This window comes from Enhydra lutris, unplaced genomic scaffold, assembly GCF_002288905.1.
Source record: "Enhydra lutris kenyoni isolate GAN:26980312 unplaced genomic scaffold, ASM228890v2 scaffoldscaffold26, whole genome shotgun sequence".
Taxonomy (NCBI): domain Eukaryota; kingdom Metazoa; phylum Chordata; class Mammalia; order Carnivora; family Mustelidae; genus Enhydra; species Enhydra lutris.
This window is the reverse complement of record NW_019154110.1, coordinates 25169501-25187116: the sequence shown is the minus strand read 5'-3', so window position 1 is coordinate 25187116 and position 17616 is coordinate 25169501. Positions and strand designations below refer to the sequence as shown.

General features: G+C 50.3%; 1 protein-coding gene across 1 annotated transcript; it reads right to left on the bottom strand.

Moving 5' to 3' along the window:
- Positions 1-2844: 2844 nt before the first annotated feature.
- Positions 2845-15588, bottom strand: LOC111151699 (gasdermin A). Its single transcript, XM_022509851.1, has 12 exons — positions 15481-15588; positions 13757-13975; positions 13395-13575; positions 9234-9399; positions 8300-8396; positions 7733-7780; positions 7305-7328; positions 6565-6588; positions 5819-5973; positions 5227-5341; positions 4047-4120; positions 2845-3343 (listed from the first exon to the last, which is right to left on the bottom strand). Exons 2-12 carry the CDS (start codon positions 13968-13970, stop codon positions 3101-3103), a joined length of 1341 nt encoding a protein of 446 aa, XP_022365559.1. The 5' UTR covers positions 13971-13975; positions 15481-15588; the 3' UTR covers positions 2845-3100.
- Positions 15589-17616: the final 2028 nt, after the last annotated feature.

Here is a 17616-nt window from a genome sequence, read left to right as displayed (position 1 = left end):
CTTCTGGGAGACGCCAGGCCTGGCAGGCCGAAGACCGAGTCGACAAAAGGAAAAGAAATCAACAGCCGAGGTGGAGGATGGAGGCGGATCTTCGAGGAAGGAGCAGGGAGGAGCTTGTATGGGTCCGCCCGGCATTTGGAGCACTTCAGGATTATTGTCTGTTTCTCTGGAGTGCATTTCCGGGCGCGTCCACGAGATGTCCCCTCAGGCTCCAGCGTGGGTTACATCGGAGGCCTAAGAGCACCCTCACCAGCGTGGAGTGGGTAGGGCCTATCGCAGCGCAGGGCGCGATGACGTCATGAGTTGCCGGGCGGTTTCTGGCCGCCTCTCGCTCAATCTGCGCCCGTTTACCCCCTCACGCCCCCACCTCGCGTTTGGGGTCTGGGTCGAGATTGTCGAGGCTCGTACTCAACCGCCGCCCAGTGCATCCGGCGCGAGGGAAGAAGCTGCGAAAGAGGGATTGTGAGCACCGAACGGGGAAGTAGGAGAAATCATTGGGATTCAGAGTTCCTTGTCAGAGTTTAGCAAGTGCTGAAAATAAGACATAAAATCCCAGCAGCCTGGGAGTGCGGGTGGGGGGAGAGTGCGTTTGTGTACAATCACTGCAGTATGAAGTATACGGGTCCACTCTGTGTACGGCCCAGAGCTAGCACGCTCGGGCGCGGGGTCATTAAAAACAGCTCCAGAATGTAGTCAGCTGGAGGCTCTGCTCTGCGGTATATTGTGAGGCGGGAGGTAAGCGGCTTGGAAGCCTCTATTTGCAGAGGCTTCAGGGAGTGCGTCGGGGCGCCTGTTTGCACCCAAACCGACACTGTAGTGAAACGGGGAGCACAGTCATAGTGTACCTGAAGAGAATCTAAGAATCCCCAGGGGAGGGAAATGGAACCAGAAATCCTGTCCACTTATTTTTCAAAGGAATCTTCCAGTGATTCTGCAGGAGGAAGATCTCAACTTCTTACGAGGCAAAACAGAAACCCTCCCTATCTTTGAACTTTTCTCCCTTCTGTAGATGGAAGTCCAAAGTTTTAAACCAGGTCAGACCCTACAAGATGATCTACCTCTGCCGTAATGTCAGAGAGGGCAGAGAATACGCTTTGACCATATTCTTTTTTTTTTTTAAGTTATTTATTTATTCGACAGAGAGAGAGAGAGAGATCACAAGTAGGCGGGGAGGGTGGGAAGCAGGCTTACTGCTGAGCAGAGAGGCCTATGCGGGGCTTGATCCTAGGACCAGAGAGGCCTATGCGGGGCTTGATCCTAGGACCCTGAGATCATGACCTGAGTCAAAGGCAAAGGCTTAACCACTGAACCACCCAGGCACCCCCTTTGACCATATTCTTTATGTTCATATAGAAAGAGGGTATTCTGGGGTGCCTGGGTTAAGCCTCTGCCTCTGGCTCAGGTCATGGTCTCAGGGTCTTGGATCGAGCCCTGCATCCCGCTCTCTGCTCGGCGGGGAGCCTGCTTCTCCCTCTCTCTCTGCCTGTCTCTCTGCCTACTTGTGATCTCTCTCTCTCTCTGTCAAATAAATAAAATCTTTAAAAAAAAAAAAAAAAGAAAGAGGGTATTCTTTGTCTCTTCCTTGTCATATTATTACAGCAAATAGATCCTTGCACTGAGCAACTGCTTGCTGAAGGAAAAACATTTTTCTGGCTTTAGGGAACATGCCTTGACCAATTCCTCCCTAACTGTCTCTCTGTCCCCTTGGGCTACGGGATGGATAACAGGACTTTTGAATCATCACTGGAATAGACTCATTAAAGCCTGTTCTTCATAACACCCTATCGAACTGAAGGTGGGCGAGAAGGGTAAAGGAGGAAAACAGAAAACAAATGAGCTTTGTTATTCATCCTTACGAAGTTACCCTTCTGGATAGTTAGGGTGTTAGCTCACCTCTTTATTAAGTATACATCACAAGAGGAAAACAACCAGGTCAGCAGATAATTATTCAGGATGTCTTTGAGCAATGTAGTGAGGCATTATTGGAAGATGCCCCAGACTGGGGGAGGATGGCTAAACACAGTTTTTGGCAGTTGATCATGAATTTTTATTGAGTGAGGGAACTGGAGGGAGGGAGAGGGTGGCTAAGAAAGGGGCGAGTCTGACTCCTGGGGCCAACAACCTTGGAGAAATTACTCTACCCATAAAACTACTTTAAAAGAAATTGGTGAAAGATGTTAAAACCCAGCTTTAGACAGAGGAGGATGGTATGAACCCGCTAGTTTTATAAGATTGTGGTAACCATATTTGCAGGTCCATATGGCAAGCCCATATTACTTCCTCCTACAACCACCCTGAATTGAGGGCAGCAGAAGGAAAGGTGAAATAAGATAATATCACCATTTCTTTTAAAAGTTGGGGGCCAGTCTTATTCTTAGGTACTCTTTTTTTTTTTAAAGACTTATCTGCATTTTCTTTTTGATATACTTGCAAATTGCCTTACTCTTGGGTTTGTATCACAAATAAGCCCATCCCAGTCCTTCACCCGGAGTCCAGAGGACCCTAAACCCTCCTCTTTGAAGATAAGCTGCTTTGATGATTTTCGAGCTTTAGAATCTCGATTCTACATTCCATACCTTCATAGTTCTCTGGGCTTTCCAACTGGCCCGTGGACAGTATAATAGTACTCATATACACATGATCTATATGTAGTATGACAGTGTTTATTTTTTTCCTAGCAGAAGTTAAAAACATCAAAAGGCATTTCATCCAAAGTGAAATAATATTTTCCATTAATTCCAGTAAATCTTGATTTTTGGAAGCATAAGCAGGAGGATTGGGATAAGAAATGAATTATTTTTGGTTTTGCTGGAATGGTTCATAGTTTTAAAAATTTGAATTTTTCCAAAAAACAAAAAAAAAACAAAAAAATTGAACTTTTCCACTTTTGGAGGATCTAAGCATCAACAGATGGGTTGTGGAGCTGAAAGGGTAGGGGGAGAGGTAGAGCTGGACAAGCAGATATCACTTATCTTGGGTAATCAGCTGGGGTTTCCATCACCTTAAGCCTGACGGCTCTAAAATACCCCTGGGTGTGAAGAAAACAACACAGGGAGGTCGTGAAGGCATGAGGAGGCAGGAAGCAGGTGGGAAAGGCAAGTTAGGAGGCCTTGGTCAGCAGCTGCAGGAGGGAGAGACCAGCGTATAGGGCACAGAGGCGGGGGAGGGTGTCTGGGTCCCACGTGTACTGGGGACCCGATCTCTGCACTTCGAGGCCACTCAGCCCCACTAGGGCCTCTGTGAGGGTCAGTTCCTCTTCCCCAAGGGAGGAGAGCAGGTCAGGCTGCAGGGGGAAGACACCCTCTTTATCCTGTAGGAAACTCTGTTCCATTGTGTTCTCCACCTGCAAGGAACCAAAATAGCATAAAAAGAAAGAACTGGAAACCTGTCCTCCTTTCTTCTAACTTATAAGCACCATGAAGAAGGGGGCGCCTGGGTGGCTCGGAGGGTTAAGCCTCTGCTTTCAGCTCAGGTCATGATCCCGGGGTGTTGGGATCATCCCGGGGTCCTGGGATTGAGCCCTACATCGCATCGGGCTCTCTGCTCAGCAGGGAGCCTGCTTCCTCCTCTCTCTGCCTGCTTCTCTGCTTACTTGTGATCTCTGGCAAACAAGTAAATAAAATCTTAGGAAAAAAAAAAAAACACGAAGAGGGCTACCTTTCTCTTACTATAACTCCTTTCATTACATTACAACTCCACGTGGGCCTTCTAACCACCCTGTTATGGTGAGCAGCCCTTTTTTTTGTTGTTAGCCCTATTTTACAGAAGTGAATTGAGACAGTCGTGGCTGTGAATAAGCAAAGCCAAGGTGTTCTGTCTTCTCAAGCTGAAAAACCCAGATAACTGCCCAGAAATTCACTCTTCTACTTCCAGTTGCAAAATAGCAAACAAGGGAGAACATGGAGACAAATGAGCCGTGAGCGTGGGCCCCTGCCCTACAACAGAGGCTCGCCAGGACAGTCTATTGTTAGGCCGAGTCTATATCTTTCCACGGGTTCCAGCTGACTCCCTCCCAAACTCTCTTGGCACCTGCAGTTTTCTCTCACCAGCTTTAGCTGCACGGGTAGGATCTTTTTCTCCATCGATTTTATCAGCAGCTTCTGTTGGGCTTCACTTAGCTCTGGAGGTAAATAAATAAATATAAAAATGCAGTGCTGGTACAAAGGGGACTTCAGACCCCAAAGAGGTATACTTCCGGAATTTCAGTGTTAATTAATCCACACATTTATCCCAGGTTGAATGCTGCTTTATGCTAGGCACCTTTGCTAGAGGTGTCGGGTAAAAATCATACCCCTTTCACTCAGGGAACTTGCAGGCTAGCAGAGAAGACAAAGCCAGGTGCAGGGACAGCACAGGGTGTTAAGGGACCCATAGCCAAGGGGTCTACTTTGGACTTGGTACTTGAAGGCAGGCTTTTAAAGGGGACAGACATCTCAGCTTACTCCTGAAGGACCAGGGAGTTTTTCTAAGTGGGGTAATGTTTCATGCAGAGGGAAGAAGAGAATTCAGGGCAAGATGAGAAGATGTCACTCTCTGAAATTAAAGCTAACAAATTTCTATATAAAAGTGATGAGCTTAGGGATGGCTGGGTGGCTCAGTCAGTTAAGCCTCTGCCTTCAGCTCAGGTCATGATCCCAGGGTCCTAGGATGGAGCTCAGCCCCACTTCAGGCTCTCTGCTCAGTGGGGAGCCTGCTTCTCCCTCTCCCTCTGCACCCCACCCCCCACTCCTGTTCTCTCTCACCCTGTTTTCTCTCTCGAATAAATAAATAAAAATAATCTTTTTTTTTTTTTAAACAAGTGATGAGCTTAGCTATATGTAGAAATTTTAACTATGTGACTGGTAAAACTAGGGTTACTTCCCAACCTCTATTAGCAAGGCTAGGCTACCTTCTCAGATGATCCAGGGTGCCCAGGTGAATCCTTAGGAAGGTAAACAATTTTTTATTTTTATTATTTTGTTTTATTTTATTAAGGCAATCTCTGTACCCAACGTGGGGCTCAAATTCACAACCTCAAGATCAAGAGTTGTATGCTCTACCAAATGAGCCAGCCAGGCAGCCCTCTAACCAATTTCTTTAAATGTAGATATAAATTACTTTAACGGTGGTATAATTTTCCTGTCATGCATGCATGGAGTTGTTCATTCATTCATTCATTCATATATCCGGGTGATTCATTCCTATCACTGAAAAGGTACATAAATGAAGACCTTATTCTCTACTTACCTGTTAGGGCTCCTAGGAAATAGAGGATGCCATCCATAGCCTCCTTCGATACCAAGACATCTTTTGGGAGTGCCTCCAGGGTCACTTCATGTCCTTTGTCTAGAGCCCCTTCAAGCTGCGGGGAAAGGTAGGCAGCGGTTTAAGATAACACGGGTAAGGGGCCCAGCACGGTGCCTGGCCCATCAGAGTTCCTGGAGATACGTTAACTATCTCTCATTTCCTTGTTTTGTTTTTCAAGGTGTCAAGTTCTGAAAAGTACGGGGCTCCTGGATTTCGTGGTCCCTGAGCCTTGAACTCTGGGAGGGAAATGTTCCAGTCCCCTTTCCGAGGAAGGGCCCTGCTGGCCCACTGCCTACCCTCTGTCTGTCAGCAGGTGCTTTGAGAGAAGCTGTCCTGTGTGCCCTTTTCCAGAGGCATGAGGAGGGCAGTGGCAGCCGGGTGGGGGTGGGGAGGACACCTGGCCAGCCTCAAGGAAGACACCCACAATCGATTCTCCCAGCTGCTGACTACCTCCGTCCTGTCCTGTCCTCTGCCAGTTGTGACGCCCACACACACACACACACCCAACAGCAACCTTCCTCTGGGACCTCACCGTGAGTTCCAGGTCCTGTAGCTCCTTTTTCTTCCCGAGAAGTTTGCTGAGGCAGGTGAGCAGGGAGCTTTGCCCTGCCTGGTTTAGCTTCTTTACTTCTTGGATCTCTCTTTGAACTTCTTCTTTTAGTGTCTTGAAGTCCTCATGTTCCTCCCCTGTCGAACATGGTAAGCCAAGCACCCTCCGTCTGGCAGCCTTCCCATCCAGCCCCCTCGGGTCCCCGTGCTCTGCTCCCAGCCTGAGCCTGACCTCTCTTCTTGACCAGGGAACATGATTATGAAGTTTCCATGAGCCCTGACTTGAGGTGTTATGGGGGGATGGTCTAGGGCAAGGAGGTGGACCAGGACCTACATTATCATCTAAGCGGACGGTTGATTCTCCCCACGTTCCCAAGCCCCATCCCGTGACAGTAGATAATCGACTTTCCTTTCTCTTAGACTCCAGCTTAAAGTTGAGAAGGAAAGTCTATTTCCCCTTCTGGAGTTATTAGACAAAGAAGAATGACTTTGGTGACTGAGTGAAGGCAAGGATGGGTGGGTCTTTATCCAAGGGTATGGGTGGATTGAGGTTAGCTTGAATCTTGGCCTGACCCTTCTAGGGGCCTGGCATCCTAAGCCTATGTCCAGGGCAATAGCTTCTGGAAGCGGCTCCAGTTGCCCAGACCTGGGACTCAGCACTTGTCTTTCCCTCTCTGCAGCCCACTGCCTCATTCCAAAGTCTTGGAAGAAACTTAGAAAATTCCTTACCAGCATCAGATGCCAGGCTAACATCTGGGGGTGGGGGGGAAAGAAAAGACAAGAATGTACTCCTCCAAAACAGTAGCCATGCCCAGGGGATGAAACATTAATGGGGGTTAGGAAATGCATCCTGTTTCTTGGGATGTCCCAGCTATCTTGAAGCTACACTTGCTCCATTCATGGGAGGCAGGAATGGAGCAGGAAAGAAGCTAATCCAACGTGAAAAGGGGCCCCTGGATTGACTGAGTGGGCATCACTGTGACTCAGTGACTCATCTATCCCAGATGCTGGGCAACAGGGCAGAAGATGTGTGTGGGACAGGTTACAGCTAAGGAGGCCCTCAAGGACAGAGGTCTGCGGCATCAGACCACCTGAGTAGCCTGTCTAAAGTCTTCCCCTGCCACCACTTTTTCCTAAGCCATTGGAATTTCTGCCATGTTTTGGGGAAAGTTGTTTGCTGAGACCTGCAAACAGTCAGTCTTTCAGGGAAGAGGAGAAGTTTTGTCAAGGGGCACCTGGGTGGCTCAGTCAGTTAAGCATCCAACTCTTGATTTTGGCTCAGGTCCTGATCCCAGGGTGGAGGGAGAGAGCCCCATATAGGGCTCTGTGCTTAGTTGGGAGTCTGCTTGAGAGTCTCTCTCCCTACCCCTGCCCCTCCCGCTTGTGCTCTTTGTCTCTCTCTCTTTCTCAAATAAATAAGTAAATCTTAAAAAAAAAAAAAAAAAAAAAAGAAACGAGAAAAAACTTACGGGTGAACTTCTCCTCTGGCTTTTCTGAAGACAGAAACAATGTACATATGTCAGCATAAAACCTATTTGTGCCTTTTTATCTGGAGCGGATGTCAAGGCAGCTTTATCAGTGATCATTATAAAAACACACGGAGATTATGTTAGCTCACTCCCTTCCCCCCGACACACATACAGTCTGGGAACACACAGTATTCTGAGTCTTATTTCTGCTTCTGACTTACGGTCTCTTTCAGTTTCTCTGTCTCTCTAGGGCAGTATTTATGTGCTTCTGTCTCCCTTTCCTGAAGTTGAGGGCAGATATTTTTATAAAGGGACTTGGGAAACAAAACGAGGGCCTCCTTGAAGGTTTATGGCACATGCTAGTAGAAGGTGCAGGATTTTAGCAGATGATGTCAGGGTAGGGTGAAAGGGGAAGCAATTTCACTTACCTCCAGGAGGGAAGGTTTGCATGTTATCATTGCAGATATGTGGAATATCTGTAAGAGAGGCGAGAGCAGGAGGACCCTTAAACGGCTGCCCATCTTCCCTTCTCTATTGTCAAGTCCGTGGGCTTCGCTAAGGGCTAGGTCCCTGTCCCCAAAGGCCCCACCAAATCCCCTGCTCCACCTCTGTTGCAGAAGGAACTCTTCTCTTCCTCTGTAAATCCTAGGATGACTCTATTTTCTGCCTTGCATCCTAGTGCTGGTATCTGGGTCTGTTTCCTCCATGGGCTACAGACTTCTCGAGAGCAGAAGGCGGAGCTTCTTCATCTCTGTGCCCCCCCACCCCCGCCCAGCTAACCCAGTGCCTAGCATACTGGAGGTGTTCAGGACCCAGGGGCTCCTTCACTCCCTCTCCAGAGCAGCCCCCCTGCAGTTCTGTCCCTGGCAGCTGGGACCACAATACAGTAACTCCAGCACTCCTTCCCTGACTCACCACCAGAGGGGACCAGGACGCCTTAGTGCTAATGCGGGTAATTCTTGTCTGGAGGGGAGAACATGCCCGTGTCTGCTCACCCCACTCATCGTTGCCTTTGACCATCAGTTGTCTCACTCGAAAGGCCAGGATGCAGCCCTTGGGGATGGTCACAGCCTCCTTGTGGTTTATGGATCCCTAGGATCAGACAGTGAAGACTTTTGAACCCTCCAAGAGTCTAAGACATGGGGTGCGGGTGGGGCACGTGGAGGGGCAGGCCCAAGCACCTCTGGGGAGATAAGAAGTTGAAAACCTTTCATTTGTGTCCCTGATTGCCTTTCCACCTAGTCTGGACTCCATGGGATACAATTTGAAGCCCTTTGGCATCATCCCTCTGACGAGGTGTATCTCCCTTCCTGGTGCAGACACAGAAAGGAACTGGACAGACCAGCTCCATCACCTGCCCAGGCATCTCCATCCCACCTGAGAGTTTCCACAGGCCCCGTTCCTTCTTCCTCTTCGCCGTCTGGCCCGTGCTCGCCTCCTTCAGGAAGCCTTCCATGACTAACCCTACTCCCAGTTCCAACTCACCCCTTGAATATTTATACAAACTAGGTTTAGGTATGTGGAGCATTTTTTATCTACATCGAATCTTCCAGGCCTGTGTTCTCGGGGTTTTAACCTGTGTGTCTCCTCCGTGAGACTGAGAATGTCTCTCTCCAGTACACCAGGAACACCATGAGGGATGACCCATGACTATGAGTTCCCCCTTTCCTGATGGCTCCCTGTGGCATCTGGCACAGGCCTCTGGCCACACTGGGCACCCTTGACCAGAGAGAGGACTTGGGTCTGGCTGACAGGGGCCTGAGTCTTGAATAGCAGGAAGACGGAATGGGTCATTTTCAGTATCCCGGGTAGGCACCGATGGGAAAAATGAATGTGTTTAATGCAGGCTCCAAGGAGAGGCTAAATATAGGTGTGTGTGTGTGTGTGTGTGTGTGTGTGAGAGAGAGAGAGAGAGAGAGAGAACCAAACCTGAAGTCCCAAGGGGGCGAAGAACGGGAGGGAGAAGCAGCCCTCCGCCTTGCCGGCTCTCTCCAGAGTGACCTCCTGCACTGTCTCCACCACCTCCATGACCACATACAGGTTCTCCCCTCGCTCTCGCATCTCCTTCAGGAACGGGTGCTCGGCTGCCAGCTTCCTGGGGCAGGAGACACACGAAGGGATGGGTCAGAACCTCTCCCCGCCTGGGCCATCACACGCTTTTCTGTTCCTCGGCCATTCACAGGGGCGAGGCATGGTGGTGTCAGGGAGAGGGGTGAGGACTCTGGAGTAGGAGACTGAGGCCCAAGCCCAGGTGGCAGGGCAGCCACTCTGCGTCCGGGGCGCCTCATCCATAAAATGAGGGTAATGACACCTCCCTCCAGGGATGCTGAGAGGAAAACTAGGAAATCATCTGGCATGGTTCCTGGCCCGGAAGAGGGCCCTCTGCTTGCTCCTTCCCCCTTTTCCCTCTGCCTCAGGGTGCCTTCCCCTCTCTTCCCTCCTCCCTGTTCTTAGTCCTGTTCATCTCTCCTGGGGCCCGTCTCTTAACCTCTCTCTTGCTATTAACACCAGTTCCTCCTCCCTGCTTGCTGGCTTCCAGAAACATGTCCTTTGATCTTGCCACTCCCTCAAATTACCCTTCTGTTTTTTTCTCCTTTGCTTCACTGGCAAGTATCTCAAAAGATGGGCCCATTCACACCGCCTTTACTTCCTCACTGTCCACTCTTAAATTAATCATTTGGCTTCTATTTCCACTCAACTGAAATCCCAACAACCTCGCACCCGCCGCATTCACAGACCTTCTCTCACTCTGCACAACACCGACCCTGCTGCCCAAAGCCTCCCTGTGATTCGGTCTTCTCCCGGCTTCGGTCCCACCCCCTGCCACCCTGCTTCTGCTCCCAGCTTTCAGCCTTCTAATTCCTACCTGTTCTGTCTGTGTCTCCTGTGCTAGTTTCTTGGGTTGCTTAAAATATTACATTCTCTAAGATTCTGTTCTCAGGTCTCTGCTGTCTGGACTTCCTTGAACATCCGCTCCCCGCACCTCATTCCTATAGTTTCCATCTTTATATGGCCGACCACCCCACAGGGATCTTGACCTTGACTTCTCTCCTGAGCTCTGGGCCCTCATATCCAACTGCCTTAAAATTTTTCTTCTAAAATGAGATATAATTGGGGCACCTGGGTAGCTCAGTCGGTTGAGAGTCTGGCTCTTGGTTTCAGCTTGGGTTATGATCTTGGGGTTGTGGGAACGGGCCCCCCGTCGGGCTCCAGGCTCAGCGTGGGTGGGGGATGTCTGCTTGGGATTCTCTCTCTCTTCCTCACCCTTTGCCCCTCCCCCCACTTGGTCCCTTTCTCTCTGTCTCTAAATAAATGAATAAAATCTTTAAAAAATAAAATAAAATGAGATATAATTGATGTATATCATCATGTTAGTTTTAGATGTACAACGTATACAATGTAATGTTGTCGACTGTGGTCACTCAGCTAATGCCTCACTGGACCCACAAACTCAAAATGTCCAGAAGGAGCTCACAGTCTTTCTCTCCAAATACTTCTAAAGTCTGTCTTCTTGTTTCTGTTCATGTCATCACTTGGGTTAAATCTCAGAGTTAATTTTTTAACGTTTTCATATATGTAATTATTTTAATAAAAGTTGCATTTATTTAAGGTATACAATATTTTTTAAAGTTTTTTTTTGTTCATTTGTTTAGATTTTTTGTTTGTTTGTTTTGTTTTGTTTTTAGTAATCTCTATACCCAGTGCAAGGCTTGAACTCACAACCCCAAGATCAAGAATTGCATGCTCTTCCAACTGAGCCAGCCAGGCGCCCCACAGAATGTTTTGACATACCTCTACATAAAGAAATGGTTGGTACAGTCAAGCTAATGAACATAGCTAGCTCCTCACACAGGTACCGTTTTGTGCATGTGTGGTGATCGACTTTCTTAGTGAATTTCCCGTGGACAGAATACAATTATTAACATAGTTATTGTGTTGGACATTGGCTCTCCATCAGCATCATCTCTGACCAAACCTTCTCCCTCACCCTGCAATCAGCCATCAAGTCCAGTCCATTCTGGTGCCCCAGGGGTGCCCCAGCCCCGACGGGTTCCTCCCTCTTTATGCTGACTGCTCTTCCCAGTTCTCGTCCTCATTTTGCATCTCTGATGGACAGCGGAATGATGTCTTGCCTGTCTGCCCGTCCTCTAGCTGTCACACTTCCTCTGTCTGGCCGGATTAATCACCACGCACATCAAAGCATCCTCGGGGGGTGCCTGGGTGGCTCAGTCATTAAGTGTCTGCCTTTGGCTCAGGTCATGATCCCAGGGTCCTGGGATCAAGCCCCACATCAGGCTCCCTGCTCAGAGGGAAGCCTGCTTCTCTCTCTCCCACTACCCCTGCTTGTGTTCCCTCTCTCGCTGAGTCTTTCTCTGTCAAATAAATAAAATCTTAAAACAACAAAAACAGGGGCACCTGGGTGGGTCAATGGGTTAAAGACTCTGCCTTCAGCTCGGGTCATGATCCCAGGGTCCTGGGATCGAGCCCTGCATTGGGCTCTCTGCTCAGCAGGGAGCCTGCTTCCTCCTCTATCTCTCTCTCTGCCTGCCTCTCTGCCTACTTGTGATCTCTGTCAAATGAATAAATAAAATCTTAAAAAAAAACACACAAAAAACAAACAAAAAACCCCCAAAGCATCCTTGGGGTCCCCCTGAAGCCTACAGAATAGTTCCACATCCTTGACCAGGCACCTGGGTCCTCCATGATCTGGGCCTTAGCCTCTGCCTCCCACTTGCTCATACTTTTTCTGCTCCTGCCAAAGCAGCTCTTCATGCTCCCTAGTGGTTTTGAGATTTCTCACCCACGTGTCCTTCTAATGTCCTTCTCCCAGAGCTTCATGTTCAATTTCTACTCATCTTTCAAGGCCTGGATCATGGGCTGCCTCCTCCGTGAAGTCCCCCTTCATTTCCCCAGCCAGAAGTCCCTCCAGCCTGCCACAAAACTCAGGCAAAGTCCTCCTAGGCACTATCTCTCACCCTGGATTATAGTTATGTTTTACAGATTTTTTTTTTTTCAGATTTTATTTCCGAGTTCTCTCTACACCCAGCATGGGGCTCAAACTCACGACCCCGTACAGATTTTTTTTTTTTACAAGCCCTAGATTGTGAGGTTCTTGTACAAAGATATTCCAATGCACCCCGGCTCCTAGTGGGGTGTTTTGCACTCCTTTGAGGCTGTATGAATATTTAAGCACCCCATCACTTCCCTCCTACCTCCCTTCTTTCAACCACCACTTAACTACTTAAAAGTCAGTTCCCCTGGCAAGCACCCCCATTTGAGGTGCCCAGCATCGACATGGCATCAGCCACACCCCTTGTGCCGTGGGAGAAGCGTTCCCAAGGGCTGCCTTGTGTAGGTATAGGACCGGGCAGATGGCTTGATTTATGGGAGCAGAACGCTGTGCCCAAGCTTCAGTAGGGAGCAGATAAGACCTTTTCCCTTTTATAGAGTCAAGTTTAGGAAGGAACCCTAGAGATTTTCATGGAACCACATCATTTTTCAGGAAAGAAAACTGAGGTCCTGAGAGGAAAAGTGATTTTTTCCAAGGTCACACAGCAAGTTAATGTGAACATGCTCATACTTGTGTGTGTGTGTGTGTGTGTGTGTGTGTGTGTGTGAGAGAGAGAGAGAGAGAGAGAGAGAGAAAATGAGAGAGGGGAGTGGTACTGGAAGTAGTGGAAAGAGATGGCAAGGAGTGGTTAGGAGATGCCCCCATGGACCACATGGTCATGTTTTTCTTTCTTTCTTTTTTTTCTTTGGAGATTTTATTTATTTATTTGACAGAGAGAGAGAGCGAGCGAGCACAAGCAGGGGAGCAGCAGGCAGAGGGAGAAGCAGACTCTCCACTGAGCAGGGAGCCTGAGGCAGAACTCGATTACAGGACCCTGGGATCATGACCTGAGCCAAAGGTAGACGCCTAATGACTGAGCCTCCCAGGCGCCCCCAGAATGGTCACCTTTAAGAGCTCCGCTGTGATGACCCATAGGTGAAGGTCAGTGTGAGGGCCCTGCCCGTTAACTCAGGGCCCAAAGCAGCCTTTCCAAGTGCCACCCACCCATCCTGGTAGCCCCCCAGCCCTGCCACTCTCACCTCTCCTGGTGCAAGGTCTCCAGAGCCTTAGGGGCTACACTGAGTGTCTGGACCTCCAGGGTACTGCTCCTGGACAGCCCCGCAGTCCCCGTGACCTTGACTGTCTTTGGCACATCCACCTCTCCCTCCACTCGGGCATCCAGCATATTCTTAAAGCTAAAGTTCCCAGAGTCTGTCGGATCTGCAGGAGAGAGAAGATGAAAGGGGCCAGGCTGAGCGGCATCCCTCTTCCCCTGCCTCCTGGGAGAACTCGTGGCTACGTGACACCAAAGCACAACCGGGCAGAGGGAGGTTTGGGTTCCCCCTCATAAGCCAGGACCTGGCACCCACCCATCAGGGCCCAGCCTCGCACCCGCACTGACCTGCAGGCGAGCTGCCAGCTTCTAGAATGTCCAGGAGGGTGTAGTCAGTGCGGACATACCGGGCACCCCAGAAGAGTGTGCTCTTCCTCTTCCTCAGCACCAGGCAGAAGGGATGGAAGCGCTTGAAGTCTATGAGGCTGTCAAGGGGCGTCAGGTCCCCTCTAGGGTTTAGCTGTCTGGCCAGGGCTCGGGTGACATTTTCAAAGATGGTCATTTTCTCTGTCAGGGTCGGGTTTTGGGGGGGAGACAGGAGAGTGATAAGCTGGGAGACCGGGACATGGTAAGGGCTCCGGCCGAGAGAGATCACCTAGCTTTGGGGGAGGGGGTGCCTTTAAAGATGCTGGGACTCTAGGAATGTCAGAGCTGAAAGCAATGCAAGGAGCCTTCACTTTGTGAGGAGGAAAAGCAGCTGAGAAAGCTGAGGCAACTTGTCTGAAGTCACACGGCTGCATAGAGAAGCCAGGCCTTGCCTGTCAAGGGTGCTTTGCGCAAGGCTCATTCATGTCTCTCATGAACTTGAACTTGGAGCCAGGGTTGGGACGTTTCACGCGTGAGGGAAGTCAAGCTTCTCCCATGCAGCTCTGCCCAGCTTCCCTTTCCCCAGAGAACTCTGATGGCTGGAACCGGGGAGTCCGGGGAGGCAGGCAGCCCCCACTGGTGCCGAGGGCCTGAGGAGGCAGACGCGGTTCACCTGCCCTGTTGCCCCTTCTTTGGGTGGAGGTCACTTCCTTTGTGCCCACCCCCTGGCTCCTGCTCAGAGCAGACCAGATTCCTGCCAGGGGCCACCCAGTACACCCAGGCATTTCAATCGTTGCCTTGGCTCCCTCTGCTTCTAGTACACTCCCTTCCAATCTAAAGAATCCCTATTCATCCCTCTAAGATTCAATCTGGGTCACCTCTTTTGTGCCTCCCTTCTCCCTCCCCTTCAGGCAGCTAGTGACTCTATCCTGTATCCCCAGAGCCCTTTGTACGCGCCCTTCCTAAACACCTGCAACCTGACGTTGTTGGTGTTGTTATGATCTGTTCTCCTGGCTCTCGCCTACTCGACTGTGGCCTCTCAGAGGGCAGGAAACGAGTCTTAGTCATCTAGGCAGCGTCGGCACCGAGCACAGCACCTGGTGCAGGCCTAGAGCCTGGCAGATGTGTGTGGAAAGAATGAATGAGGAAATGAATGAATGAACGTGGCCCTGGGAGACATATACTGGGGTGCGAGGGCCCCGGAGTATGTGGGGTCTGCAAGAGCCTGAACTTCAGAGCCTCAGGTCCCGGCCTTAGAGGTTCAAGTCCAGGTTCTTTGGCTGGCTGGCTCCATGGCCCAGCCGTGGGTGGGAGAGGACTCACCAGCTAGCCTGGAACTGCCCTCACTGCCCCCATGGGCCCCTCACAGAGTCAGAGAAGCGGGAGGCACACAAGCAGGTGCATGGGCCACCTGCCAATCACATGGGCTCCAAGGTGCCTTTTTCACCCCTCATTCCCGGGTGGGCCGGGATGGGACAGGACAACCTCCAGGGGCCAGTCAGATGCCTGTGGGAAGGGATCAGGAAACTTCTGTCTCTTCCTTACCAGAGAGGGGCTTCCAGGACCACTTCTCACTTCTCCCTGCAAGGCTTATGAAGATATGTTCTCCCCAGGCTCTAGGGGACTCCTAGGCCCTTCCCTACCCACCCATGTTCTCATTCATCCCTAGAACACCCCCACCTCCCCTGCTGTCATCAAGCTCTTACCAGACAGCCGTTTCAGGTCCTGTCCAGCAGCCGGATCAGGGATAAGGGCCCAGGACTCGCTCAGTCTGCAGGTTGAGGGAGCTACTGTCCCTCTCCAGCATGGGCGACAGCTTTATGCCTCTCTGGAGGCAAGGATGTAGGCTTCCAGGGACCCCGCCTGCACCGTGACCCCACCCCTCTCCTGCTCTACTTCCGGGAGAACAGCATCAACCTGTTCCACGTGTGCCCTGCCCCAGGCCCTGGGCCCTGGCCTCCTGAGGGCTGCGGGGGCGGAGAGCTGCCTGGCAGGTGCCAGCGTGGGTGGAAGGAGCCAGACCAGAGACAGGTGGCCACTGAGTCTTGGCTCGTTGGGTTGAGAGAAGAGGAAGGAAGGCACCTTTGGGAGAGAGGCCACGGAGAGGCAGTGAGAGGTGTGTGCGTCTGTACGTGAACATGTGCTGAGGGAAGGCATCTCTGTTCTGTCACCATCATGGTCATTGGGAAGCATCTCGGATTCATGATGAGGCCTTGTGGGCGTGATCAGGGGGCAAGAAATCCTGTATGTCCACGGATTCCCATCGAAAGCAGAGTGGCTGAAAAGTTGTCCTCTATCTTCCTGCTGGTCTGTCTGCACAGCACTCCCTCCTGCCCTTTGTTTTAGCTACAAAGATGTGTCAATGGCACTGCTAGCCACCTATGTCCGTGTAGGCAGAGATGGAGATAGACCAAGTGGTTTTCCTGTGTGTTGTGTTCAGCTCCTCCAAGAGGAGGAGCCGACGTGCTGAAGACACGCAGTGGCAGAGCAGAGTGAGTGGCAAGGCTAGAGGGTACATCTGTCTTGGGAGCTGTTCTGAAGACTGTGTCAGATAGGAATTTTTTTTTTTTTCAAAGATTTTATTTATTTATTTGACAGAGAGATTACAAGTAGGCAGAGAGGCAGGCAGAGAGAGAGATGGGGAAGCAGGCTCCCCGCTGAGCAGAGAGGCGGATGCGGGGCCAATCCCAGGACCCTGAGACCATGACCCGAGCCGAAGGCAGAAGCCCAACCCACTGAGCCACCCAGGTGCCCCCTGATAGGAATTTTAAAGGAGACTTTATGCACCTGGTCAGGTTTCTAGATGACAAATCAAGACGGTTCCAAGCAAGACTCCTATAGTGTTGGGATATGTATCAACAATACCCCAACATATCAGACAACTGAGTCTGTTTTCATACTCTAACTTGGAGGCTCTTCTCATATACCGCTCATCGAAAAAGAAATGCAGACTTGAAAACTGTGAAGAGGGGCGCCTGGGTGGCTCAGCTGGTTAAATGTCCAACTCTTGATTTTGACTCAGGTCGTGATCTCGGGGTGGTAAGATGGAGCTGGGCATGGAGCCTGCTTAGGATTTTCCCCTCCCCCTGCCCTCTCCCCACTCCGTTGTCTCTCTTTTTCCATCTTTTTAGACGAGATCGGGCGCGTTCAGGGTGGTATGGCCGTAGACTCTATCTTTTTAAAAGATTTTATTTACTTATTTGAGACAGAGTGAGCAAGAGAGAGCACAAACTGGGGGAGAGGCAGGGAGAGAGGGAAAAGCAGACTCACCGCTGGGCAGGGAGCCTAATGAGGGACTTGATCCCAGGACCCTGAGATCATGACCTGAGCTAAAGGCAGATGCTCAACTGACTGAGCCACCCAGGCGCCCCTCTTTCTCTGTTTCTGAAAAAGAAAACCATGAGATGAAGAGAAGTTAGATCTTTACTGGAGGTTTTCTTGAGGGGCTGGTGGTGAATGTCAAGATCAGACCACACTACGCTTGGCAAAACTCCTTAAAAAATGAATTATACCATTGTCTACAAAGTATCATTCAATATGACAGATGCTCTCAAATCTCTCTTCTCTGTGTCATAAAACAAAACCTCTTGGGTCTCTGGTTCCTGCCCCCATCTTTTGGCTCAGCTTCCTTCCTATCCCCCAGGCCCTTCTTGTGTGACTGTCTAGTAGTTCCTCCTTCAATAGCTCCAACCAAGGGCTTGGATGTGTGGGAAGGCTGTCATTAGTCACTCGGTCCCTGTCCCATGGGCGCATGTACGCAGAAATCGGTGTATGTGCTATATTCGTTCCATCTCTACTTGTGTCTTCCTTTCTGTATCTCTTAATCAGTGCTTTGATGTGAT

What these genes read in the sequence shown, in the direction of transcription:
- LOC111151699 (XM_022509851.1), bottom strand. Translation starts at nt 13,970, where the DNA reads ATGACCATCTTTGAAAATGTCACCCGAGCCCTGGCCAGACAGCTAAAC. An exon ending in GCCAGAGGAGAAGTTCACCC is followed by an intron (nt 6,589 to 7,304) that starts GTAAGTTTTTTC and finishes CCCCACCCCCAG; the next exon opens with ATGTTAGCCTGGCATCTGAT. An exon ending in TACAGGACCTGGAACTCACG is followed by an intron (nt 5,342 to 5,818) that starts GTGAGGTCCCAG and finishes CTTTCCCCGCAG; the next exon opens with CTTGAAGGGGCTCTAGACAA.